We start from the raw sequence: 27,571 nt of genomic DNA on the forward strand, positions 1-27,571 counted from the left end.
TGGACGACGACTGTAAATACAGGCAGCAAGCAGACCGCTCTGTTGACTGGCATTTCAGGACAATATCGCCGAGAAAACTCAGCAAGTGCAAAGTAAGTGGGACGAAGCCCCGCACCGATACCGTCGTAAACTTTATCTACTTCTTTCGTTATCGTCCATATTTGTGTATGTTTTTGTATTTGTGTTATTGATTTTGTTGGTTCAGTGCTAAAATTGTAATATCATTGTTCAAACAATATCAGAACATGGGTAGGTGTTTTTATGTCGCAGCACAAGTTTATTATACGCTGAAAAGAAAAGCTGGACATATTGTGTTAAGTGCTATAGAGACATCTCAAGGGACAGAAGCTTTTCCAATATTATAAACTGCGCTAGATGTCAGAATGTTTTTTATATGTGATTGTGATTAAGCGTGTTATTTAATGTATTGTTAATATAAGTGAATGGTTTTATTTCCTCTCAAACAAAACAGCTACTTTCAGAAACCCGTTAAGCAAAGCTTATTTTTGCGCTTTGTGCGCTTTGATACTTGTTGCTGTCCAAATATCAGATAACATGGGTCAAAGTGGAGTAATAGCCATCGCATTTAGAATATTTACTCGATATGTTTTACGCAGAAGATAGGAAGATATCGAGGACGGTATGAAACTATCCTAAATACTGATGACTTTAAATAAAGCGGAGAATTTTCTGCAACTATCTTTCACAAGCTGCGACATCGTCGCGAAAAAACAGTGACCCGTATATGTAATAAGTTTCCTTTAATTTTCGTCTATAGCCACAAACTTCTTGTTAACAGATTACGGGATTCGGTCTTTAATGACCATCATCAGATCTGTTTCATTAGGACTTTGTTTTCATGAAACAGATCTGATGATTGTCATTAAAGACCGAAACCGGTAATCTGTTAACAAAAAGTTTGTGACCATAGACGTAAATTAAAGGAAACTTATTCTGCAACTATATCTACAGTTCTATTATTGTACACAGCCTTCCGCAATTTTTGCAGTGCGCTGTATCATTTGAAGAAAAATTTTAATTTTTCAGTATATTTATTGATAAGTTAAGAGAGTGGATCGTACCAGGTAAGGCCCACCCTTGCCCATACTACGAGTATCTGTTGTGGAAAGTCTTGTAATCGTACCTTGAGGAGTTTGTGAAATACTAGGCGTTTCCGTGTTAGATGGGACATGAGTGGCTTTGCGAACTGATAAGAGTTAGTAGGGCCAGTCCGAAATAAGGATATTATTATTGTTACAAACAAACTTCACAAACCATGGCTCTTGATTTCACACTGATTTGCAAGGTAGTTCCTCATTGGCTTTTAATTTCCCGGTTCCTCACTAATAGGACTTTTGATACTCACTCTGACATCAAAGAGACATACTCTAGTATTTTAGATGGGTCTTCGTTCTAGAATATGTTCTGAAAACACATGGCGAATTTTCGTTTTTTCCGGACGGCAAAGTGAGTGTCAAGCCGACAACGTGTCATAGTTTTAATTTTAAATGTTTAGCTTTCATTTAAAACATAGATTTCTATGTCTGTTAGCTTCTCCATTATGCTGTATTTTATCATTGATTCATCCAAATACGAGGATTGCAATTTTAATAGTGGCAACTATTTATTTACAGCTCGTTCAAAATAGGTACTTGTTTGAAAGTTTTACTGACCTTCAAAGCATTGTGTACAACCCGTTGCCAGCGATGAGGAAGTCGTAGGATACGCTTAGCAGTGCCAGTTGTGTTGACAGTTCGAGCGGCGCCGTCTATTGCCCGACGAATTTGTAGCAGTTCTGAAGCAAATGCCATGAAGTGTTTCCTTCTGTTTAGAAATCGAATTGAATTCACGAGGGCTTAAGTCAGGGGAGTGCAGTAAGTGGTATAGCACTTAGCAGCCCCATCGGTCAAACAAATCAGTAACAGCTTGCACTGTACGTGCTTGAGCATTGTCCTGCAAAATGGTGGTCAGATCCTGCAGAAAGTGTCATCACTTCTGTCTCTATGCTGTTTATTTTTTGAACACAACCTACGACCAGCTTAGAGACAGAAGTGATGACACTTTCTGCAGGACCTGACCACCATTTTGCAGGACAATGCTCAAGCACGTACAGTGCAAGCTGTTACTGATTTGTTTGACCGATGGGGCTGCTAAGTGCTATACCACCTACTACACTCCCGTGTTTTAAGCCCTCGTGAGTTCAACTCGATTTCTAAATTGAAGGAACACTTCACGGCATTCACTTCAGAACTGCTATAAATTCGTTGGGCAATACAACTGGTACTGCTAAGCGTATCCTACGACTTCCTCATCGCTGGCAGCGGGCTATACACAATGCTTTGAAGGTCAGTAAAACTTTGGAAGACGTGTCTATTTTGTACGAGCTGTAAATAAATAGTTGCCACTATTAAAGCTCCAAGCCTGGTACATTTCTCAAGATATTCCTTTCTAAGTTTTTTGATTCCACCAATTCTGATTTTGTTAATGCCCAAATATCACAAGTGCACGACGGCACTTCTATGATAAGAGTTCTATGTGAATGGTGATTCAGCTGCCCCTGCCGATTCGTTTTATGCCTACATCAGGAACAATGGCCACATAAGCAATAAGCACATAACCGGTATAAGTTTACTTCTAGGACTTTGGGCGACTGTTATGAAATGGAATCATCCTGTAAAAATACCAGTGAGGACTGGCCATGAGTTACACCCTATTTTTGGACCAAGTGCTAGAATACTTATCCAAGTGTCTCCATTCTTTCTTTGTGTAATAAGCTGTGCAGTCATACAGGTCTTGAATGTCTCTGTAAGCATATTCCCTTCACAGTACCTAATTTTGAGTAATTCATTCACAAACGCTGGCTTATAAAGTGTATTCTACCATGGGAAACAACGACATAAACAGAAGATGTCAAAATGAGAAATGTGTAAGTAACAACTTTCCGCTATATAACGTCTGAACCGTGGAATAAACTTACAGAGACATACAAAACCTTTGTGACTACAGCGCTAATAGCACGAAGAAAAATTGGGGAAACTTGCATAAATATGACAGGTGTGAGGTATATTTTGGTCTAAAAATATCGTGGCCCACATTCTGTTGCACTATCCCACTTTAGCAGACCTGTGACGGAATTTTCAGCTACCGGACTCGATATCCTTATTTTTAGCTGACAACGCCTCGTCGACTGATTTCGTTTTACGTTTTGTACGTGAAGGGGGTTTTATCATTCCAGCTAAGTCGTTTGTCAGTCTCTGTTCTCTACGCTAGTGCTTTCAGCCTGGACGTTTGAATGTGTTGCAGAGTGGCTGCTCTATCCTTTTTTACTCTCTTGATCAGCCAGCCACGGTCATCTGCTCTCTTGTTTTAATCCCTTCTACCTGTTTCTTGCAACTCTCTGTGGTTTTCTTGTCGTATCTGGTCAATTGTAGTGTTTGTTGCCTTTCTGTAGTCCTTGTGGTTTTTCTTTTCTTCAGGTTTTGTAAGGTAAGTTTTATTTGTTTTATTTTTTCTCTCGTGGAGTTTTTTCACAGGAACGAGGGACAGATGACCAAGCAGTCTGGTCCCTTCACCCCCCCCCCCCCCTCTTTAAACCAACCAAACAACTAACTCACGGCCAATCCTCACTTGTAATTTTTACTGTACGATTCCGTTTTCTAACAATAGCCCAAAGTTCAGAGTGGAAACTTATCTCGAGTACGTGGCTGTCGCTTTTCTGCGTACTGTTCCTGACACAGACGTAGTGTGGGTTGCATAAAATCAGTCACCCTGTCTGTGTAACCCTAAATTCGTTTGTGTTAAGATTGCTTTTTATTACGTCTAACACTGGAGGACAACACATAATTGCTTTATGTATTCTTATTTTCATCCCTTATTCGTTATTGTTTTCTGTATTTATCATGGTTGCAACCTATGTAAAATGTTTTGCTTTTTCATCTTTTTGCATACGTATTTTTAAGATATGCATAGCATTAGTTTGTCATGAAATGTCAAAGTACTTGGTTTTATCTTTATTAATTTGCAGTCTTCTAGCAAGTAAGCTGTTGTGCAATATTGCACTGTGTGAAATATTTCTGTGGCCATTTTCAACTAAGATTACTATGTCATCTGCAAACAACAGTACTTTAAAGCTGTTCCCTAGTTTCCTTCGAAGGGGCGTCGAATTTATTTTCCTGATAATGTGTTCTGTAACGCTGAAAAGCGAAGAGGGAGTAGCATCTCCCAGTTTGACACCAGAAATAGCAAAGAACATTTGTAACAGACTTTTTTATACCATGACTAAAATCAGGGATTTCTGTGTACGTTTTCAGAAGCTGCATTCATTTTTCTGGTATTTTAAATTGTTTCAGTGTCAATGATTAGCAAAGACACAGATTTAGTGGGGAAGTAGAGCGGACTGGTTGTACACTGAAAGTCGTACAGTCCTTATTACAAAAGTCTATTAATTTTCAGTAACTCAACAGCCTTTTCTATACATTGGCTGCACAGTCAACACCGTTCCCCACCGTTGCCCACCATTTTTTTTTTTTTTTTTTTTTGCTAAATGCAAGGTTTAGTCTTTTCCTTTAGTTAAGATCCGACAATCATTAGTTAATCAGTTTCATCTAGCACTGAAATTCTTCTGTTTTGTTTCCTAACATTCACTTACAAGTCCTTATGCAAAGACAATACCCCAAAAAATTTAAACAACAATATTAATACAATTTGCTAAAACAACCTCCACTGAACAGAGTTGTTTTTCAGTCCCTTAAGCTGAAATGAAAAAAAGCTCAGACAATACTAGAAGACAGTTCTTTTACAATAATCTATAAATTAACAATTCCAGATGACACTTGCCATTAAATTTCCACGAGTAAAATCACTCTGCCAGAAGCATTTATGAGAGTGGTAGCCGCGCGGGATTAGCCGAGCGGTCTGGAGCTCTGCAGTCATGGACTGTGCGGCTGATCCCAGAGGAGGTTCGAGTCCTCCCTCGAGCATGGGTGTGTGTGTTTGTCCTTAGGATAATTTAGGTTAAGTAGTGTATAAGCTTAGGGACTGGTAACCTTAACAGTTAAGTCCCATGGGATTTCATACACATTTTATGAGAGTGGTTAATAAATAATTTAACCAATGCTCAGACAGAAAATGATGAGCTTAAGTTCTCCCGCGATCATTTGCAGTTAGTCAACCAAAGGAAATGTAGTTTATAACATCCAGTTTACCAGGAACAGTTATCAACATATTAACCTGAGCTCTCCACTATTTCCGATAATTAATACAGTTTGCCAATATACACAGTCCTCAAACAAGAAAAATTCCAGAATACTATATAACCGTGCACAGGGAGATGTTACAATAACAGAAAAGATAACTTTTTTCAAAGTAGCACGTACAGACTAACTGTCCTTAAAATTGCTTAACATCTACTCACCCCTGGAACCGGTCGTGTCTTTGTACCAGTTGTACCACACTTCTCAGGCCTCACTGTCAAAACAAGAAGTCCTCCTCTATCAATACAGCAGGTTACAGATCGTGCCTTATTTCCACCATGCCATATTAACTTATTCGTTACCGGCACTGTCCATATTTCTCCCTATCTTAGATCAGCTTCACAACACAGTGTTACGAGGTTCTAGGACAACTTTATCGGGTGAAACCGAAACCAGTCCTCTTGTTTCCAATGACCAAAAGTTTCAAAAGTTCCAAAAGCGACGTACCATCATTCTACACAAGATGGCTACTGTGGCGTGCCTTCTTCCTCCTTCGAACTAGCGGAAGTCTGTGAATGTGCCTTCCTTCACACACGCACGCTCCTCTGCTCCCAGCAGCCTCAATCGATCCCATCGGAAATCTGGAACCACCTAACAGTTTCTAATAATAATGTTAAGTGCTTTTCTAGAGAATACGAAAAGCATGTGCACATCCAGAATGTATTCAAACTAGGGTACATAAAATTAACTGTTTATCCATATTTATTTCGGATTATACTTTCTCACAAGTTTTGACAGCGCGCAGGACAGTAAAATGCTGCTCTTTGTCCATAATTATCCTTTCTCAGCTACCTTCATTGCGAATCCCTTTTGTTGTAGCACGTTGGCCGCTTTCACTGAGAGCTAGCAGGTGGATTCGCTACTGTGCATCGCCGTCAGCATGGAGCCGCTGCTAGGCTGTTGGCTGAACGACCTACTGGCCGTGCTGCTGGTGGCAGTGGGCGCCGCCTACGCCTGGTTTTCGCGCCGCTTCACCTACTGGAGCAGGCGGGGCGTGCCGCAGGCGGAGCCGCAGATCCCGTTCGGGAACCTCAGGCGGAGCTTCCTGGGGCAGACCCGCCTCGAATTCGTAGTACAGGACATCTACAACCAGTTCAAAGGTGAGCCCCGCTCTACACTCACCACACGTACAAAGTAAGGGGTTACATACTGTACGTTAGCTTCACACACCACGATTCCTCTCAGCATGGGCAGTGCAATGGTTTCGCTCAAACATGACGTCTCGTCAGCAACGCGTCCTGTCCGGGAATATAAAATCACAATGGCGGCAGGTAGTGTCAGGCGTTCCCCAAGGCTCAGTATTAGGTCCTATACTCTTCTCTCTGTACGTCAATCATGTGTCATCGGTTCTGACTGAGGTGTCAGGTCAGAGGGGTGTTCTGAACACAATTTCGACACAAGGCAGCTCAATATGTTGTGGAGTGGAAGAGGTAGGCTAGCAATAGAACAGTGCATCACCATTGACTAGACACTCATTTATTGAACACATAAGTCAGGTATTACCCAAAAGGAACAATCAGTACAAATTACAAAATAATATTCTTTTCCTTTAAGTCATTCAAACATTTAAACAGGCAAATAACAATCATTTAACTGAAAGCCTTTTAAGAAAGCGAGACTAGAAAATTTCAATGATGAGTTAAAATCATATTTAAATAGGCTCTGACCGAGCACATATTTTAAAACGAAATACTTCCTTTAAGGAACCACCGACCAAAATTAATTACATAATCCTCAACAACCATATTACATCCAAGACATTTATGATTAAACAGTAATATATAACATCAGAGAGCTGTAGTCCCAAATTTTAAGCAGGACCTTTCAGATGGACTCCACTGCAACAGTACAATACAAGTCCCTCAGAGGATCTCTCCGCACAGGAAGTTATGGCCGCAATCGACAAAATATCAACATCATTCCATGTACATACCTAAAACAAACTAAAAGCTCTCATAAGTTTGGTACAGTTAATTCCCTTTCAACATAACATACATCACAAGTTTAGCCCTAGGACGGCACCGACACCCCGCAATTTAGCACGCGAAAAACTACAGCGATGCACTCATCACGTATCCTTACACAATCCAAGAACAGACAGCCGGCTCCCCAATAGCGGAACATTTAACCACGCGCAGCGTGCGGGTTTGCGGGATGCTAATCTCGCCCTTAACCTCAACACCAGTTCAAATACTAGTCAGCCTACAATCTTGAACGACCAAACACATTCCTTCAGTTACTGCATAGAAAGCCAATGTGATAGGCAAACAGACCAGCATATGATAAAAGCTTAAGCAGCTTCATTACTAGACAACCCTCATTAATAGTAGCCGTATTTTTTTTTAAACGTGAGCACACCCACAATCAAAAGAGAAACTACGCCAATCATAAGGACAGTAGCACATAAGCAAGTAGCAATGGTAACTTCTGCTTAGATTGGCTACAAATCAGCGCGTGATTTAACACACCAGAGAACAGTCTTTACAACATAGCCATCAATATAATAGCAAAGAACTCACACGTGTACCCCCCCATGATTTCGATTCCTAAAGCCATAAACAAAACTTGCAGAACGTATCACTTAGACCATCATAATGGTGCTCCCTCAGTTACCCCAAATAACTGACACCCTTAGTTTCACAGCAAAGAACCAGACCTAATGAAACCACCACAGTTTTCGCCTCTAAATTGTCACAGTACAAGTAAGATCAATCACAAATGTAATTTTACATCACCAGTTCCCATATAGTCAATACAAGCGCCTGATTTTCACCCGTTTATAACGGCAGGCAGCAACATCGTACGGAAAAGAGCGTAGACACAAGCTCTTACCAAATTCTCTTCTCCGAAAACAGCCACCGCAACTCTCGGGAACCACTGGGACATCCTATGCAAAAATCGTTACTCCTTCACACAAATTACAGGACGCTCGCTCCCCGCTGCTTGCTATGGTGCCTTCCGTTCAGAGTCAACTTGTATATCTCCATGCGTTAGGTCCGGTCCCACACTCGCTGCGTCAACTCGACAACCGTCTTCCCCCCCCCCCCCGCCCCCTCCCCCCCCCCCACAGGACGTCGCCTCGTCACTCCTCGCGTAGGCCCCAGAGGGCGCTGCTTACCGCCCTGACCGTGGCAGGAAAGATAAACCACCAGAGTGGCACTATCGATATGAGCCGCCACGGCTCACTGACCTATTGTAAATATCATATGTATGCTGATGACCTTCAGTTGTATCTAAGTGCGAAACCAAGCAATCTTAAGAAAAGTATTGAAAGTTTCAATACTGACCTCGATGCACTATCAAAATGGGGGCAGGACATAGGACTAAAACTAAACCCATCTAAAACTCAAGCGGTACTTGTTGGTCACTCTAAGCTCATTAGCCCAAAACATCGAGATTCCGTACTATCTCCTATCCTAAATGGAACAAATATTAACTTCTCTCCCTCAACAAAGAGTTTGGGAGTAATAATAGATGAAAAATAGATGAAAAATTGGACAGAGCATGTAACTGCAGTGTGTAAAAAAGCATCAGCATCCGTTCATGTCCTACAAAAATATAAAAAACTCTTTCCTTTCGATCTGAAAAAGAAATTAGTACAAACGCTTATACTCCCAATCAGCGATATTATCCTACAAGCCCTCTCTCAGGAAAATTCGCGACGTCTGGAACTGGTCATGAATGCCTGCGTCCGATATATCTATGACGTTCAACTTTTTGATCACATTTCACCAGCATACGGAAAATTGTCCTGGCTGCGTGCAGACAAACGCAGAGATTTCCATACACTCTGTCTCATCTACTGCCTTATAAACGCACACTGTCCCTCATATCTTTCCTCGTCCTTAACGCTTATGTCGGAACAACATGACAGAAACACACGTTCCCATCATAATAAAATCCTCTCTGTTCGACTGCATCGCTCAGTCACCTTCTCCAAGTCCTTTACAGTACCGGGAACCCGACTCTGGAATAACCTCCCTCGTTATGTTAGAGAACTTAAGAACATGGTCGGCTTCAAAAAACAGTCAATGACGTATCTACTTAAGTAACAGTAATGCCTTCCTCTGTACATGAATGCACTTCACCTCATTACTTCACTCTTTCCCCCTCCTTAAATCTCCCTTCCCCAAAACTCGCTATACTAGTAAACATCTACTTTACACACCAAGATATTAATGTACATCTGCACAAATCTTCATTACTATTGCCAATTTTTCTCATGTTTATCATTATTATTTGATTTTTTATTTTATTGTTATTATTATTGCTTTTATCATAATTTGTATGCATAGCACCTGTTGTAAAAATACTGCCAGCATTTACTTTATTAGGTCTTAGTCATTACTCTTAATTCATATTGTCACTGGAGTAATCTAATTTTTTTATTTAAACTATTGTCATGATGTAACTCTGATGTGTGAAATGCTGCATGTGTGGAACACTGGTCTGATGTAAGAGAGGGCCTGATGGCCCTAATCTGATCAGGTTAAATAAATAAATAAATAAATAATGGTGATGATAGTAAGCTGGTCAATATTGGCGAGGTGGAACGTTTCATTCACACTCATAGTGCAGGACGATTGGAGTACACAGCTTGATCAACATGCTAAATTTTCAGGGGTCGAAAATAATGACAAATGTGATAACTCCACACAATTTAAACAACCACGTGCTTTTGACATGCAGTCGCTCACGATACGGGATAAATCAGAGCGGCTGTCGAAATACCAAACAGGCTACTGGTATCTTTTTAGTTTGTAAAAGGTATTTGTTTAAAGCGCTTTATCCTCCTAAGTAAATTAGAATGTTACGTTACAACAGAAAACGCTGTAAGTGCTTCAAACCCTGCATCTTTCACAACACACAACGGGTGTCAATAGGGAAGAGACCTATATTAAGCTGTCATTCACCTGAGAACTAATTACGTGTGACATCCCAGAAGCTTCTACATTAGGAACCATACTTTTTCTTGTGTATATCAATGACGTTTCATCAGAAACATTACCAAATGCCAAGTTTGTTTTATTTCTGCATCATACTAACGTTGTGATATGTAGATATTCAAGTATACTCTTAGAAATACTGGTTAATGAAATTTTCAGGAACATTAATAATTGGTTACTAGCAAGTTATTTGTCATTATACTTTGAAAAGACACCGCAAGCAATTGAGAACTTGTAAGATGTTTCCCGCCAGTATATGCCTAACATATGACACCAGTCTTAAATTCTTGGGATTACAGATCGATAATAATTTCAACTGGAGGAGAATGTTACATAAAGGCTTAAACACCTAAACAAATCTCCATTTGCAATGCAAACGTTGTCAGACGTAAATGAATAAAAATAAAAAAGCTACCATAATTTTGTTTACTTTTTCTCTATAATGTCCTGCGGGGCTATTTTTTGTGATAACTCATCAACTCAAGCTAAAGCTTTACAACACAAAAAAACCATGTAATAATAATTATTGTGCTGTGAATTCAACAAAGTACTGCTGCGGCCCGTTTAGGTGACTTGAGTTACTAACTTCTGCCACAGTAAATAAGAATAATCTCTACAAAGAGTTACAGTCTCTTACTTTTGTCCAGAAAGGTGTCCATTATTCAGAATCACACATATTAAGTAACTTGTCAGTAGCCATAAAAAGTTTAATTGTTGATAAAGCTCAATTTAACAGGAGCCTAAAGGATGTAATGGTGTCCAACTCCTTCTAGGCCATTGACGAGTTTTTTAGCAGAGCCGAACGAAGTGCGTATGTTACTAATGATATCAAATAATGCGAGTACTGCGTACAATGTAACTTCCGTACAATTTCAGTGCAGTAATGCAATCATTGTAAATAATAGTTATAAAATGATTTTTCCTCTTCGTTGATATAAATCCCAATAGCCTAAGAATTATCACATACATTTACATATTCTGTGACAAGTTCGCCATTATCTTTTAAATGAAATTATATTTAGGATTTTTTGACTTATTTCACATCCATAAGGAGCATTTCAGTAGGGATAGCCGGCAGGAGAGGCCGAGCGGTTCTAGGCGCTGCAGTTTGGGACGGCGCGATCGCTACTGTCGCAGGTTCGAATCCTGCCTCGGGCATGGATGTGTGTGATGTCCTTAGGTTAATTAGGTTTAAGTAGTTCTAAGTTCTAGGGGACTGATGACCTCAGAAGTTAAGTCCCATAGTGCTCAGAGCCATTTGAACCAATCAGTAGGGATATCTGGAAGGGATATCAGTGTATCTCTTTTTTTGTAGATATTTATTGCGTGTTCCTGTTTCCTGGCACATTTTACGTTCTGGATTTTCTCCTAACTGTGCATCTGTTGGAATGAAAAGTTTACCTAATATAATATAATTTCACTGATCACCATAAACTGTGGTGAAATTTACAGGCTCTGTATCTTTCCAATTGAAAGTGATGATGGTTACCCCGTTATTTTCAATTGCAGTGACAGAGACGCAATAGCATATACAGGTGGAACATAGCCTCCACTGACAGAGTTGCGAAAGTGGTCAGAGATAATGTCGGATCTGTTAGAACAGCTTGAAATTTTCCAATCTGTATTATGCGCGGTACATTTTTAATCCCTTCTTTACATTACACATGTATCGTAGGTGCAAATTGCCTGTTTCTGTCGGTGGGATATTAACTAACCTGTTTTTCCTGTTCTGCAGGTGAGAGGTACGTGGGAATGTACCAGTTCGGTATACCAACACTGGTCCTGAGGGATCCGGACTTTATTCGGCTGCTGCTGGTCAAGGACTTTGATTCGTTCCGCGACAGAGGAGTCCCCCACAACGAACAAGAACCGCTGAATCACAACTTGTTCTTCATGAATGGCGCCAAATGGAAGAGGATGCGGGCCAAGTTGACGCCCACGTTTACGTCGGGAAAGCTGAAAATGATGTGCCAGGTCAGTAGCTGCTGAGCACTGTATATAACGTACACCTTACACCTATTCCCAATAACAATTAGTAGCCATTTCTTGCGTTAGTATCACGAAAAGTTCAAACAAAACTGACATGCACACATCTTGTTGCGTCACCTAAAGTTATAAAACCTGATACTAGTCAACATCGAGAGACATTGGTAGAATTACAGCAAAGAGCCAGTAGTGCAATTTACCTTTTTATGAGTCAAATCACCGCAATTGGTCGTACGAATTAATTGTAGTAGTGAAGGACTCTGGCTCCAGAAGAAAGGGTCACTAATGATTATACATTCGTTTTCTATGCAGTATATAGCATCCACCGAATGTCAGAGTACAGTTTCTTGCCGTGAGCGACCTCGTGTTTCCTATGATCTTCAACATCGCAGCAAAGAACTACTCCTTGACGATCTGGAAACACAAATGCTACATATCATAAATGGTGTTAGCCACTCACCGAATGCATGGGGAGATTCTGTAGACAGCGATAAATATCGGAGTATCAAGCACAGATTATGACTTGGACAGTTAGACTGCAAATGTTGCACCTAAGATACTATATCATGTGCATATCCTGATCATCGAATAAGTTCCAGAAGAGCGAGCTACTTGAAGTGACTGTAAACACAGTAAGCGAAATTGCGGTTTCATGCAGCAATATTCGCAAACATCAGTGACGGGAACCTTGGGAGTATTATCAAGTGCATGTCGAGTGTAGGAAAATGAAGTTCCCGAATACTTGAAAAGATTACACTCCGGTTCCTTGTTTCTACACATGGTGAACTGGGAAGAAATATCATGGAATACTAAACGTAAAACTGCAAATACAGATTACCTTCGAAACGACGAAATGAATGATACTGCAGCCAGGGTAAGCCTGAGTAAGACTTTAGTTCCTAATGTCCACTTCTTTCACTGTTGTCGGAAGATTCAGAAGGAAATAGAGAAAGTTTGGCTAAAGCATGAAAGGTTGTTCTCGTCTAAAAGGCAGTGTCTGTCTTTCAACCAAAACTTGCCTTAAGCACTCATTATAGTCAATGTCATCATCCATTAGCACTGTCGCTTACGCCCCCCTCTGTGACTGCTCGAACGCTTCAGTTAACCGATGGTATGATCTTCCTAAATCTGTCCTACCTCTGAGTTAATACTGGAGCACTGTATGTGGCAACGTATTCTGTGGCGTCCCAGTAACATGCTAATGTTATTCACTTTGGTACATTTGCACCATTATTTAAACTTGTCTTTGTTTTATTATAATTTTGCGCCTACGGAGTATCGCCTGAGTTGTGCGACTGGATTCGTGATTTCCTGTCAGAACGGTCACAGTTCGTAGTAGTAGACGGAAAGTCATCGGGTAAAGCAGAAGTAATATCCGGCGTTCGCCAAGGAAGTGTTATAGGCCCTCTATTGTTCCTGATCTATTTTAACGACATAGGAGACAATTTGAGTAGCCGTCTTAGATTGTTTGCAGATGATGCTGTCATTTACCGTCTTGTAAAGTCATCAGATGATCAAAACGACTTGCAAAATGATTTAGATAAGATATCTATATGGTGCGAAAAAGGCAATTAACCCAGCATAAAGAAAAGTGTGAAGTTATTCAAATGAGTACTAAAAGAAATGAGCTAAAGTGATCAGATGATCAAAAAGACTTGCAAATTTATTTAGAAAAGATATCTGTATGGTGCGAAAAGTGGTAATTGCCCCTGAATAAAGAAAAGTGTGAAGTTATTCACATGAATACTAAAAGAAATCAGCTAAATTTCGATTACGTGATAAGTCACACAAATCTGAGGGCTGTAAATTCAACTAAATATTTAGGGATTACAATTACAAATAACCTAAATTGGAACGATCACATAGTTAATATTGTGGATAGAGCAAACGAAAGACAGCGATTCATTGGCAGAACACTCAGAAGGTGCAACAGGTCTACTAAAGAGACTGCTTACACCACGCTTGTCCGCCCTATTCTCGGTTATTGCTGTGCGGTGTGGGATCCGCATCAGATTGGGACTGACGGATGAAACCGAAAAAGTACAAAGAAGGGCAGCTCGTTTTGTATTATCGCGAAATAGGGGAGATAGTGTCACAGACATGATATGTGAATTGGAGTGTGTCACAGACATGATATGTGAATTGGAGTGGCAATCATTAAAACAAAGGCGTTTTTCATTGCGACGGGATCTTCTCATGAAATTTCAATCTCCAGTTTTCTCCTCCGATTGCGAAAACATTCTGTTGGCACCCACCTACATAGGGATAAATGATCATCACGATAAAATAAGAGAAATCAGGGCTCGCACAGAAAAATTTAAGTGCTCGTTTCTCCCGCGTGCCGTTCGAGAGTGGAACAGTAGAGAGAGAGCATGAAGGTGGTTCATTGAACCCTCTGCCAGGCACTTTACTGTGAATATCAGAGTAATCACGTGGATGTAAATGTTTACACGCTGTCACTCATTTGGTGGAATAGAAAATTAAATGCGGGAAATTATACTTTGCTCCAGCACTTCGTTTCTTTAATACTTAGCTTATTGATATGTGGTTATCTCTCTAGACGATGCAAGACTGCGGCCGCGAGATGGTGGAGGTACTGGGAGATCCAGCGAGCCGTGGGGAGGTGGTGGAGATGCGGGAGGTGTCCGCCAGGTACGCCACGGACATCATCGCGTCCGTCGCCTTCGGCGTGGAGTGCAACTGCCAGAGGAACCCGGAGGCCGAGTTCCGACAGTGGGGGCGTAAGGCGTTCGAACCCTCGCTCAAATTCAGGATCGCCCAGTTCATGCACTCCTTCGTTCCGACTGTCGCCAGGGCACTCAGGTAAAGCATCTCTCCATTCTGTCCACCGTTGCACCATAGCACATTCTGTGTTTCGACTATGTAACTCTTAGTTACAGTGAACTTGTATTTCCCACAGAATTGGTGCCGGAACTGAAGAAGTATCCGCATTCTTCCGAAACATGGTGAAAGAGACAGTGGAGTACCGAGAGAAGTACAACGTAACGCGAAACGACTTCATGCACCTGCTGGTACAGCTGAAGAACAAGGGCTTCATCGATGACGAAAAGGCGAAGGCAATCAAGGACAGCGCCAAGGACATCGACAACTGGAGTAAGTTATGGTACCTTAATGTAACTGACGTATGGTGTGACACCGAAGAAGGACAGTAACTAATCAGGGAACATATTTCTGAAGTAATTGTTGATAAATCCTTGACTACTCAGTTTACCCGTGTAGATTGTTACGTGAGAAAGTACTTTTTATCTTTCAGCAATGTTTTCGTTTAAGGATTGCGTCTGCAGTAAACCATTTTTCTCATTCTCATTAATGAACAAATTCCTCAACGATGATGAGAGTAATTAGACCACGCCATTGGAATATTTTAAACTAGAGGGAATATTTATTACGTCTACTCAGCCAGACTGTAAATTCAACACTGTAAGCATTTTCATTCGACATGCAATTGCTTGTCACATTATTATGTTTTGTTACGATACGCAAAGCCCTTCTGTCCTGTTTGCGGAGTTAACCAAGATACCTGTTGGCTTCCAAAGTCTATTCACTTGTGCTACTGGGTAAATGGACGAACACCCGGTTTCATCTTTTACATATCTCAGGCAGGCTTTTATTCGATGGCGCAGAAGCAGTATATTTCCGTTAGGTAACGTTCCTTTTTTTTCTTTTGGGTCCAAGTCCCTGTTCTCTTCCATGTTTTTATCAGATATAATGTCGACTATCATTCGGCTGTTTCTAAAGTTTGCTTGGCAATTTCACCAGTTTCAGTCAGTATATTTTAGGACATTTACTTTAATATTCCATTCAAGAAAAGCTGTAACTAGGATATAAACTTCTCCGATGGGGAATCATTTCGTACTTCGGAAGGATGGATAAGAAGGTACACCTGATGTTTAGGTGTCTCCGAAGTCGTCAGAGACAGAATACTTGCCGTAGCCGGATAGAAGTAATGAGCCAAACATTGACCTTACCTAACAAAGCAAGATCCGAAATGAAGATAACCAGGTTACCATTCCTCCAGAATACTGAAGTACGATTATCACGCCTTCGGTTCCTTAAAAATAGTCTTGAAGAGTAGACGACTCATGTGGGACAAGGATGTGCAACAGGCAGTTACGTAATTCTTCCCGCAGCAGGACTTGGTGTCTTACCAAACGGATATCTTCAAGCTGATGTGTAGCTGGGATGATTGCCTCAGTACTCACGGCGATTTTGCCTGACTATCATTCCGATTCTGGATTGTACGGCCTTCGAACGGAAACTTACTGATCGCCCCTTATACGACGCGAATGTGTTGTGTTTACGGCTTTGGGGTAGCTAGCGTCACTGTCTCCAGTTGTCACAGCCTGCTGTTTGTGTCGTGCTGCATCGCATGCAGTATCACGTACACGAGAGGAAAAGGAGTCTTTGACCACTAGAGACTGCCACAACTTACTGCAAAGTTGTTAACCCAGAACGTAGTTGTGGCATTAATTCACATGAATCCACCTGATGGTGGAGGTTAAAATCTCTTAAAAGTGAAGTGAAAATGTAATAAAGTGTGACTGGTGAGTTAAGTTGCTGTTTCAAACATTTTCCCCAGGTAAGTATTCTCTTCCGTTTACATAGGTTTCTGCCCTTATCGTTGTTGATTATTTTCACAATTACGTACGTGCTCTAATGGCTGATGGTCTCCAACAATGGTCTAACATACTCTTAAAGAAATTCAGGCGATTGACATGTAGAATCACAAACTTTTACTTGCTCAGTACAGAGGGGAGTGATTTCTAGCCCACTTAAGGGAAAAGAAAAGTTAATTTTCTTCAGCATTCGGAGTATGATTGACGAACTTGCTTTGGTTACATGACACTTTGCTAACAGGGCACTTTCTCTCGCTTACAGAGTTGTCGATAGACGAGGTGGCCGCCCAGGCGTTCGTGTTCTTCCTGGCGGGCTTCGAGACGTCATCGACGACGATGAGCTTTGCGCTGTACGAGCTGGCCCTCAACCCGGACGTGCAGAAGAGACTACAGGAAGAGGTGGACGCCACGTTGCTAAAGAACAACGGACAGCTGACGTACGAAGCCATTTCCGAGATGTCGTACCTCGACAAAGTAGTATCAGGTGAGGCTCTGAAATTCTATTCGTTTCAGGTTGCGTATCTTAGCTCACGAAAAATTTTTGAATCATTACGTACTCGAGAGAGCTTTGTCTCAGATATACTGGAAAGGAACTCATGTGCGATGTTGTAATGAGACACTTTGTCCCACGGCTAATTTACAGAAAAGTTGATATTGTGTGTGTTGTACTCTTCCTCCTACTTACGTACTATTTATTATTGTTCTTCTACAATTTGCTTAGGACTAACGCAGTTTGCTGTGACTGGTCTTTGTTTGGATTTCATATATTCTTACTAACGTAATCTATGCTTCTGTATTCGTTCTGCAGTGTTCATTGTCTAAACTATAATTTGGCAGTTTGTCTATGTACACTGCCATCAGCTTACCATCGTCCTACGTAATATATAGGAACACGTGCCTTCCTTGAGTAAAAAATTAAGAATCGTAACACTGTGTTAGAGTGGATGTACTAATTCCAATCGGAGTTCATATGATGTTTGTGCTGGAACTTTTCTAGATTCGAAACTACTTTCATTGCAATTTCCTCTTCTCAACTCCTCACTCAAGTAGCAGTACCACACTAACAAGGGGGCCCTCCAAACCGTAAATCACGGATTTTGATGCGAAAAATGGTTCAAATGGCTCTGAGCACTATGGGACTCAACATCTGAGGTCAACAGTCCCCTAGAACTTAGAACTACTTAAACCTAACTAACCTAAGGACATCACACACATCCATGCCCGAGGCAGGATTCGAACCTGCGACCATAGCAGTCGCGAAGTTCCAGACTGAAGTGCCTAGAACCGCTCGGCCACCCCGGCCAGCGGATTTTGATGCTCTTCAAATATGTTGTAGAGGCACTTACCCTGAGTACCTGTCTATCCGGTTTTTTTGTGACGGGCCTTGGTTTTTGAGAAAATCGATTTTGAATTTTATTGCGAGCAGTGCATACCCATAACGTTAGATGTGTTACGAGCACGTCAGCGTAGCGCAGTGGTAAAGGTTTACGATTACCGCGCTGGAGGTACCGTGTTCAAATCCTGCTCGTGTAATTTTTTTTTCCAAAATCGACCGTAGTTTTCAATTTTATTTCAAAGAATATCAACAAGCAGTGTAAGGTGTGCAAAATTATAAAGATATATTCAGTTATTAATTTTTTCTGTCATACAATATTAAAAAATCTTATTTATCATCGTCCACATTGCTTGATGTGACAGAACAATATTGTGGGTGATACATATCATAGAAACAACCGAAGCACAAATTTCCGCAGCACCACGCGCATTTTATGAAAGCAGCTGTCTTGCAGACGTACGGTTTCATCATGAGCGATACCGGGAAACACAATTCTTTTGCATTCAAAAAGAATTCTCTTTCATCCACTAATTTCGATGCGAACCATGCGTATCTAATCATGCTTTCAAAATTAGGTGCCCTGAAGTGATGTAGGACTAGCGAATGTAATTTTATCGAATCTTCCCTAGAAGCGATCTCCCCATTGTCTTTCATCAAGTCGGGAGCATTCTGAATAAAGTCGGTAAAAATAAACATCGCAGGGCTGGCAATAAGGAGTGCACTTTGGTGGGACCACTTTTAGGGTGCAGGTGCTCGCCTTCCATTCGTTAGTGAATATCGTATAAAGTTGAATCAGTTTGCCCTCCCCACTAATCGATAATGTACAAAAAAATTTTCTGTCCCATATACGGAAGAATTACAGAACGTAAAAATTGTTCGTGCACCAGTTTCGTGAACTTCCCGCATTTCGTCCAGGACACGACTACATTTCTGTATTTCCCAGTTAATTCGTCTAATCGTTTTCGAACGTTAGGATCAAATTTTCTGAACTGTATTGCATACATAAAAAAACATAGGAGCAGGATTCGAACACGATACCTCCAGCGCGGCCGCCGTTCACCTTAACCACTGCGCTACCCTGACTTCCTGGGGTTACATGTAATGTTACGGGTGTACAAAGCACGCAAAGGACTTCAAAATCAATTTTCTCAAAAACTAACGCACGTCGCTAAGAAACCAGATAGCCTGGTACTCAGGGTAAGAGCCTCTACAACATATTTGAAGCTCTTCAAAATGCGTGATTTACAGTATGGAGGGTCCCCTTGCAAGTCACTAACTACTGTAACATACTTGACACATTAACTCGATTTGAAATCCTATATCACGACCATAGGTCCTGTGCGTTGCTGATATCATTAGTAGTCAATGTTAAGCTTTTTGCACACTACTAGAGTCTCCCGTGGTCATTAGTAAACTGTTACCTGCAGGTGGCATAATGAGTCAGAATATGATTACTAATCAGTTACACGCCTTTTATCTTACAGAAACGCTGAGAATGTATCCACCGGGCGCGATTCTGGCACGGAAGTGCACGCGCCGCTACAAGTTCCCCGATGACGGGCCTGAGCTTGAAGAGGGAGCGACTGTTTTCGTCCCGGTCTACGGTCTTCACAACGATCTCCAGTATTTCCCAGAACCCCAACGCTTCAATCCTGAGAGGTTCTCTGAGGAAGAGAAGGCAGAGAGGCATCCCTACGTATACCTTCCCTTCGGAGAAGGACCACGAAACTGCATAGGTAAGTCGGAACACTGTCGTCTCGGTATATACACTGAGTTGACAGAAGTCACGAGATACAGATGGCTGTAATATTGCGTACACGAGATATAAAAGGGCAGTGCACTGGCGGAGCTGTCATTTGTGCTCAAGAGATTCATGTGAAAAGGTTTGGCGCACGTCGGGAACTAACATACTTTGAACGTGGAATGGTAATTGCTGCTAGAGGCATGGGACATTCCGTTTCGTAAATCGTTAAGCAATTCAATATTCGGCGATTCACAGTTTCATGACTGTACCGACAATACCAGTTAAGGCATTACCTGTCACAATGGGCAACGCAATGGCCGACGGCCTTCACTTAACGAGATCAGCGGAGTTTTGAGTAGAGTTGTCACTCCTAACATACAAGGAAGAGTGCTTGAAACAACCGCAGAGATCAATGCTGAACGTAAGACGAACGTTTCCGTTAGGAGAGTGCAGCGAAATGTGGTGTTAATGGGCTATGGCAGCAGACAAACGACGCGAGTGCCTTCGCTAACAGCACGACATCGCCTGCAGCGGCCTCTCTTGGGCTCGTATCCACATCGGCTGGACCCTAGACGACTGCAAAACCGAGGCCTGGTCAGGTGAGTCCCGATTTCAGTTGGAAAGAGCTGATGGTAACGTTCGAGTGCAGCACAGACCCCACGAAGCCACGGATCCAAGTTGGCAACAAGGCAAAGTGCAAGCTCGAGGTGGCTTCATAATGGTGTGGACTGTGCTGACAAAGAATGGAATCGGTTCTCTGGATTTTCGGCTACATTCGCTTCGTTCCGAAACAGTGAAGGAATTTTTATGTGTGACAATGAACCGGGCCACAATTGTTTGCGATTGGTCTGAAGAATATTCTTGATAGTTCGAGCAACTGATTTGGCCACACACATCTCCCGGCATGAATCCCACAGAACATTTATGGGAGAGGTCAGTTCGTTCCGAAAATCCTGCACCGGCAGCATTTTCGCAGTTATGGACAGCTATAGGGGCAGCATGGCTCAATATATTTGTGGGAAACTTCCAACGACTTGTTGAGTCCATGCAACGTCGAGATGCGGCACTACGTCGGACAATTAGGATGTATCCCATGGCTTTTGTCACCTCAGTGCATTCTTTATGACCGTGTTTAAAAATGATATTCTAGAACCTAGGTGAAGCATAACACCAGTTCATCACGTCCACACAGTAGGAATCTAATTGGGCGCTAAGGGCCAAAAACAATCTACCTGTAAATAGGAGGGAGTACTGTGTAGCTACAAAAAATCGTAGTAGCGAAATTCTTTGTTGTCGTATCAAAGTGATGCACTTTGTCGAGATAAAAAAAATATTGTCCTACAATACATTTGGAATTTTGACCGTGATCTTTTTTCTTCCAGAGTAGCTCAATGAATTTTGACTCGGATAATATTGTTAATGCAAAGAAGAAACACATATCCCTGATTTCCATGTGAATGGTTGAGAAATTGGGACATGATATTAAAACTATATACAGTTTCTCTTTCTGCACAGTTACTCACGTTTTTCACCAGGAACTAAGCCTCCGTGGTACTATTCGTTTAAGAGACATTCAAATGAATACGGGAAAGATGGAAGAAAAGCAAGTAAGCTGTTTATAATTCGAAAGCAATCGACATAACTGGTAATACGTACATTTATCCCAATGTGATACAGGGCTGTGAACGCCTTCATGGAAGAATGTTTGTGGTGGCCTTCGGAAACACGATAGTACCCAAACGTGCACCTCTTCCTCCGAAGCAAACCGACGGCCACGACTATCTTTCTTCAGAGCTACAAAAGTACGAAAATCGTGTGGTAAGAGATCGGGACTGTATGGAGGATGTGTACGGACTTCCCAGCGAAACTTCTGCAGCGCAGTCGAAACAGTCTCGGCATATGTGGCCCTAAAGAAGAAAGACGTTCACGGACGACAATTTGCTTCTGCTGAAGAGGTGTATACCTGGGTTCAATCATGGCTCCGTAGGTAACCGGATATATTTTTCCACGAAGGCGCGAACCGTCTTGTTTTGTAGTGGATAAAATGTATTAACTGTTTATGGCGATTTATTTTTAAATAATAAAGAGTTTTACACTGAACTCGCATTCCGGAGGACGACGGTTCAAAACCACGTCAGGCCATCCTGAATTAGGTTCTCGTGATTTCCTTAATCACTTCAGGCAAATTTCGGGGCGGTTCCTTTGGAAGGACACGGCCGACTTCCTTCCCTCCCCCCCCCACCTCCCCCTTCCATAATCCTATGGGACCGATGACCTCGCCGTTTGGTCCCCTGCCCCAACTCAACCGACCAATAAAGAATTTACTTTTTTCCACCTGTCGTGTTTTCATTTGACTACCCCTTATATTTAAACCCATTTACATTCTCCATATAATGTCAACAAGTGAACACATTAATATGACGGTGTTGCCTGCACAATTATTTGTCGTCGTTTGAAACTCTGCCTGATCGTGCCCTATGAAACGACCTCAGGCACTTGCGCCATGGATATTTATGAATGAAGTTCGATAAAGCACGCTTTACAGTCACAACCGTGCTTCACTGACTTTCATAAACTGAATTGGTGGTTGGGTGTTTCAGGCATGCGGCTGGGTTTGCTGCAGACCAAGATCGGACTGGCCTACCTGATGTCCAAGTATGAGGTCCAGCGCTGTGACCAAACTGTGGTGCCCATGGAGTTCAATCCTTTCTCCTTCGTCATGATGCCCATTAGTGGCATACAACTTCGACTCAGTAACAGGACGTAGCCTAGTTCAGCTTAAGCGAATTGCAACAGTATTATGTAACTTATAAATATTTATGTAAATAAGCAGAGAGTGGAAGACTGTTTATTTTGTTGTATTTATTACTTTACTGCGTGTGAAATATATATAGATACTGAGAAAACGACAGTAATAAATCATTTGTCTTTACTTGTATACTATTATTTGGTTTTTCAACAGTTCTTCATTTACCTAATCATAAAAGATAGAATTGTTTCCTACAAGACTCTGTATCTACATAAACGTTACCAAGTGGCCGGCTAAACAACGTATCAAATCTAAACACGAAGTCTTGGTAAAAATAATATCTATCTAGAAGTTTCAAAGGACTGTGGGATCGAATCTAAAAAAAGAAACTAGTTCTTGTTCTTACGAATTTTCTACTTTTATGACGATTAATGCCCATTCACGCCATATGTCATCCGCGAATGCGTAAATGTTCACAGAAAATGTCGGAAATATTCGATGTAAACAACAAAAACGGAGCTAGGCGGTAAAAGAAAAAACCAAGACAAACTGTATAAACCTGCCTTTTTTCTACAATCATGTAAGTTTCGTAATAGCGAATCATGAGCGTGATAGGAGAGCTGCAAGCTTTCTACTTAACAAGTTTCACGTCATATGCAAACCAAATATACAAGAACACAAGATGGAAGAGTACTCACATGACTGCATTGACGCTTCTACATACATGCACACACACACACACACACACACACACACACACACACACACACGCACACATAGGCAGAGAGAGAGAGAAAGAGAGAGAGAGAGACAGAGAGACAGAGAGTGAGAGAGAGGGAGAGTGAAAGAGAGAGGAAGAGTCACCTACGCATTTTTGTGTATGAGGGAAACCCCATTTCGAAATGAGGCTCGACAGTTACGGAAAGAGCGAATGAAAGATGTGGTAGATGGTAGCTGCACCTCTGCCAATTGAAGCTGACTTTCTGCTGTTATCCATTTGTTTTATGTGCAATACCTGTTTGATCTGTATTTCAATTTTCGCTGTACTTCACAATTTGTCACTTTCCTCACACCTTCCACAGCTTAATTAAGTAGCTAAGTACATATTAGTATGTAACAATAAACTTCTTCTTCAATAATCCAATAAAGGTAGCTGTTTATATATTTTCAGCATATCATATCTCTTATTTCTTCATACTGTATTTCATCTGTCCATTTTATCTCTAACATCCCTGTATAGAACTATGTTTAAACTGTTTTTAATTTCTTCTTCAGTTTCTCTTTAGTCCATGTTTTATTTCCCTGGACTGGTACGGTCCAACAAGACAGATCCACAACCGTTTTCTCTGTCTTACAGACTGTCTGTCGGTCTGGACAGTTGCTGTAGCACATCTGAAGATCACACATGCTCATGAAATTAGGATATCTACGTCTTATACATGCACGATTGGGACTTGGTGTCATTCTGGGCCTGGAAAGACGAAACTCGTTGACTAATAAAACAATATCAAAATAAGGGGTATTGGTACAGTATTGTTTAGCCCAAAGGATACAACGACTTACTGACATGATTACGAGTGCCTATTAATAATGCACTTTATTCCTTTTGAAAATTACTCCCTCGCTTCCTTCATTGCCTCTTAGATATTCAAGCAAATTATGAGCACAATCATACGCAGTATGCCCATAGGTTAACCCATTATCATCTTTCCGCTTTTGTTAATCGCACTCGATTGTGGAAAGGATCATGAATACTGTAATGATATTTGAAAGATTAAAAAAGGGGTAGGTAAATATGCAGTATTTCGAAGATACCAATGATATTTGTCTGATATGGTTCAATTGTTACACAGAAGATGTACGAAAATAATGTTCTAAAAGACAAAGCATGTATTCATGGAATAAGGTTCTTATACGGTTGTCACTGATATGTACAGTCTTATGTAATTACAAATCCTCATACATGCTGGGTCCTGGCAATAATGACTTCCCAAAATATTGTCTCCAAAGCTTCCAGTGGAGAAGTTTATGAGAGGAAGAAAGTTCAGGGTTTAGTATCTTGTCTACGATGAGGTCGTTTGAGTCAAAGCGCTACCACAGCTACAGATGGATAGAAGAGGTAACTACCTCACTAAAGAAACCACTCTAGCATTCATATACCGAAACGTCCCAGTATATCTTTAACTCAGGTGTCACACCTAGCAATGAGGTTACGTTTGATTTTAAAGGTAGTCATGACCTTCACATTGCTTAGCGATAGTATTGGAACAACCTCTGTACGGCGACAAAGTACCATTATCCAAGATGGCGGCGATGACGTAATACAAGATGGTGGCTGTGACGTCAATCAAGATGGTGGATTTTGGCAGGAAGTTTGAATTCTGGCGGAAAGTGCCACGCCCCCCCCCCCCCCACCCCCAGAAAAATGCGCGACTCAGGATAATGCGTCACACCTAAGAAAATGGCGGGAAAAAAGGACTTGTCTTTATTATTTAACCAATTTCAAGCAGGTATGTTCTCCACTGCGTGTGGACTCCAACTGGCTTAGTTCATATCGGTGCAACCAGAGGGCACTCTCCTGATTTCAGATCATGATGTAAGTACCAGTATTCAAGATGACGGCACCCAGTGTGTTCACCACGAGCTCCAGAGCCCAGCTGACTTAGTTCATATCGTGGGCACCAGAGGGCGCTACCGTGAAGTCGGGTGATCACACAAGATCCTCTGCTCTCTCTCTCTCGCACTCGTTATAACCGAACATGCACCGCGTCAGCGGCGTCTTGAGCAAGCCTCAAGTCCTCACCTTTATACTTGCGCCAGACATAGTCTTCTGTAAATATGCTAACGAATTTAACTGAACACAAGTGACACCAACATCGCTCATCTAACCTATCAATTACCTAAGTATTAAATTCCATTTCATACTCAATAAGTCAGTTTACAGTTTAAATATTCAATGATCAAATGAGAAGGTCCACATTTTCCTACTTTCAGCGTGGCGTTCATTCATGACCTAGTACCCCCACCCCTAGAATGCTGCAGTCCTAATGGCTACTTCATTAGTCACGTGTTTCGACTTCATAGAACCTAGGACTTGGAATCAATTTTCACCAATGCCACATCCACTTGGACTTGGAATCAAATACTTAAAGTCTCCACCACGATCCTCAACCCTAACCGACCCATGTTGGCGGCCTAAGATGTCCTAACGTGCACTAACCTGTACTAATATGTACTAACGTGCACGTTGGATGACATCATCCAAGATGGTGGGGCAAAATGGCGGAAAAACAAATCTGAACACAAGTCGTTATTTTACAGGGAGTGTCTCCACCACGAGATTTACTGTCCAACTGACATAGTACACATTACGGCCATCAGGTGGTACTGTCATCCCTCCTATGGCCTAATCCCAGGTGGTGGTCTGTAGGGGCGAGAATTATGCTAGAATTACTCAGGCTGCCCTACATTGCTGGGGAGAGTAGGGAAGGAGTCCACTCTATTCACTTTCGAACATTTTATTTAGAGATCGAATATAATTATCACACTGTGGCAAAACACTCTTCATCTTACAATTGCGTTTACAATATACGCTCTGCAGACACGCAAACAACTCATAATTTATGCAAATGATATAATTACAGACATTCACACTCCTAAATAATTCAACACAGTTATGTCTAGACACCCTCAGTACTAGTAAACTGTCGAAATAACTCATGGCACAGCCTACACACCTGCTCGCAAAATAATTCAATCAACGCCCCCAAGCACCCTCTGCCAACTCCTGTTTAGTAGAGCGCACAGACAGCGCCAATGATGTGGTGCAGTCGTCAGCTGTCAAACATTGCACAGCCGCCCCCCTCCCCCCCCCCCCCCCCCCCCGGGTCCCGCAAGCGGCGACATCTCATTCATACTTCATTTCTGAGAAATTCCTATCCAAATACGTGTTCACTTAGACACATGTGCTCACGTGATCGGGAGAGAGTGCAGCCATGAGCTGCCTCCGAACACAGACGAAAGTTGCGCCTGTACAGTTTCCCTTATACCTACGTCACAGAACTTCAAGGCGCAGCCCCATACTCGAGACACCTCAGGCCAGCACTGTCTTTACCGCGGATGACAGAGTAGCGCAGCTTGCTTCCATCTAACAGAACATACGTGACATGTTCAGCTGTGTGTACCACGCCGCGTCTTCAGGCGAAACGTCTGAGCCACAGCTCGCCGTGTAACAACGTTACCAATGTTATTCTTACGTCACATCGTTTTGTAAAAAAAATAATAGCCAACTCGACCTCTCTGGAATTGTATATTCTCCCAGAAACAGTTAACGCTAGCTTTCTATATGTTCCAGCTTGTATGCACTGAAGTTCCTACTCTAACAGAACCTCCTTACGAAAATAACATCGAATGCACTCAACCCAGCGCTACTACCGTCTTTCCCCTCCAGATTTCAACATAGGCAAAGGTTCCCTCTACTATGTATAGACCCCTACATCCCAGCACAAACGATCTCGATGAATCGAGCATTCTGATTTGCTCTTATCGAATTTACACGCCCAATTACTTATGCCACCCGTATCGAAACACCATCCACCTATTCTTTCTGGTGCTTTCAGCCGCTATATAACACAGACGCTAAATTGCATTCACAGTTAAACCCGCAAAATTGTCTCCACATTATCAAATACGTACCAAACTCACAAGAGTATTGCAAGCCAGGAACATATTTACCACTGTAGCTACAATTAAATATTACTATTGCTGCTGCAGTCTGAAAGCAATCAATGTACAGTTAATCTCTCCTCTTGACGACTGTACTTCAGTATTTATAGCGAATTTAATTTTCCACTTAAAAATTCTCACTCATACCCTCATCGTTATCAGTCTGCTCAATCTATACATCCCTCACGATAGGACA

The 27,571-nt window shown here is 41.7% G+C and overlaps 1 protein-coding gene across 1 annotated transcript; it reads left to right on the forward strand.

The window, feature by feature from the left end:
• Positions 1–22,805, forward strand: LOC124798335 (probable cytochrome P450 6a13). Its single transcript, XM_047261688.1, has 8 exons — positions 1–92; positions 6,072–6,352; positions 11,934–12,172; positions 14,745–15,007; positions 15,105–15,298; positions 17,084–17,305; positions 19,642–19,893; positions 22,502–22,805. The coding sequence occupies exons 2-8, from the start codon at positions 6,133–6,135 to the stop codon at positions 22,666–22,668; spliced, it is 1,557 nt and encodes a 518-aa protein (XP_047117644.1). The 5' UTR covers positions 1–92; positions 6,072–6,132; the 3' UTR covers positions 22,669–22,805.
• The last annotated feature ends 4,766 nt before the right edge of the window (positions 22,806–27,571 follow it).

This window comes from Schistocerca piceifrons, chromosome 5, assembly GCF_021461385.2.
Source record: "Schistocerca piceifrons isolate TAMUIC-IGC-003096 chromosome 5, iqSchPice1.1, whole genome shotgun sequence".
Taxonomy (NCBI): Eukaryota; Metazoa; Arthropoda; class Insecta; order Orthoptera; family Acrididae; genus Schistocerca; species Schistocerca piceifrons.

Excerpts from the sequence above, each read along its gene's own strand:
- LOC124798335 (XM_047261688.1), top strand. The coding sequence starts at position 6,133 with ATGGAGCCGCTGCTAGGCTGTTGGCTGAACGACCTACTGGCCGTGCTG. Across the intron at positions 6,353-11,933 it reads CATCTACAACCAGTTCAAAG|GTGAGAGGTACGTGGGAATG; the intron begins GTGAGCCCCGCT and ends CCTGTTCTGCAG. Across the intron at positions 17,306-19,641 it reads CCTCGACAAAGTAGTATCAG|AAACGCTGAGAATGTATCCA; the intron begins GTGAGGCTCTGA and ends TTTATCTTACAG.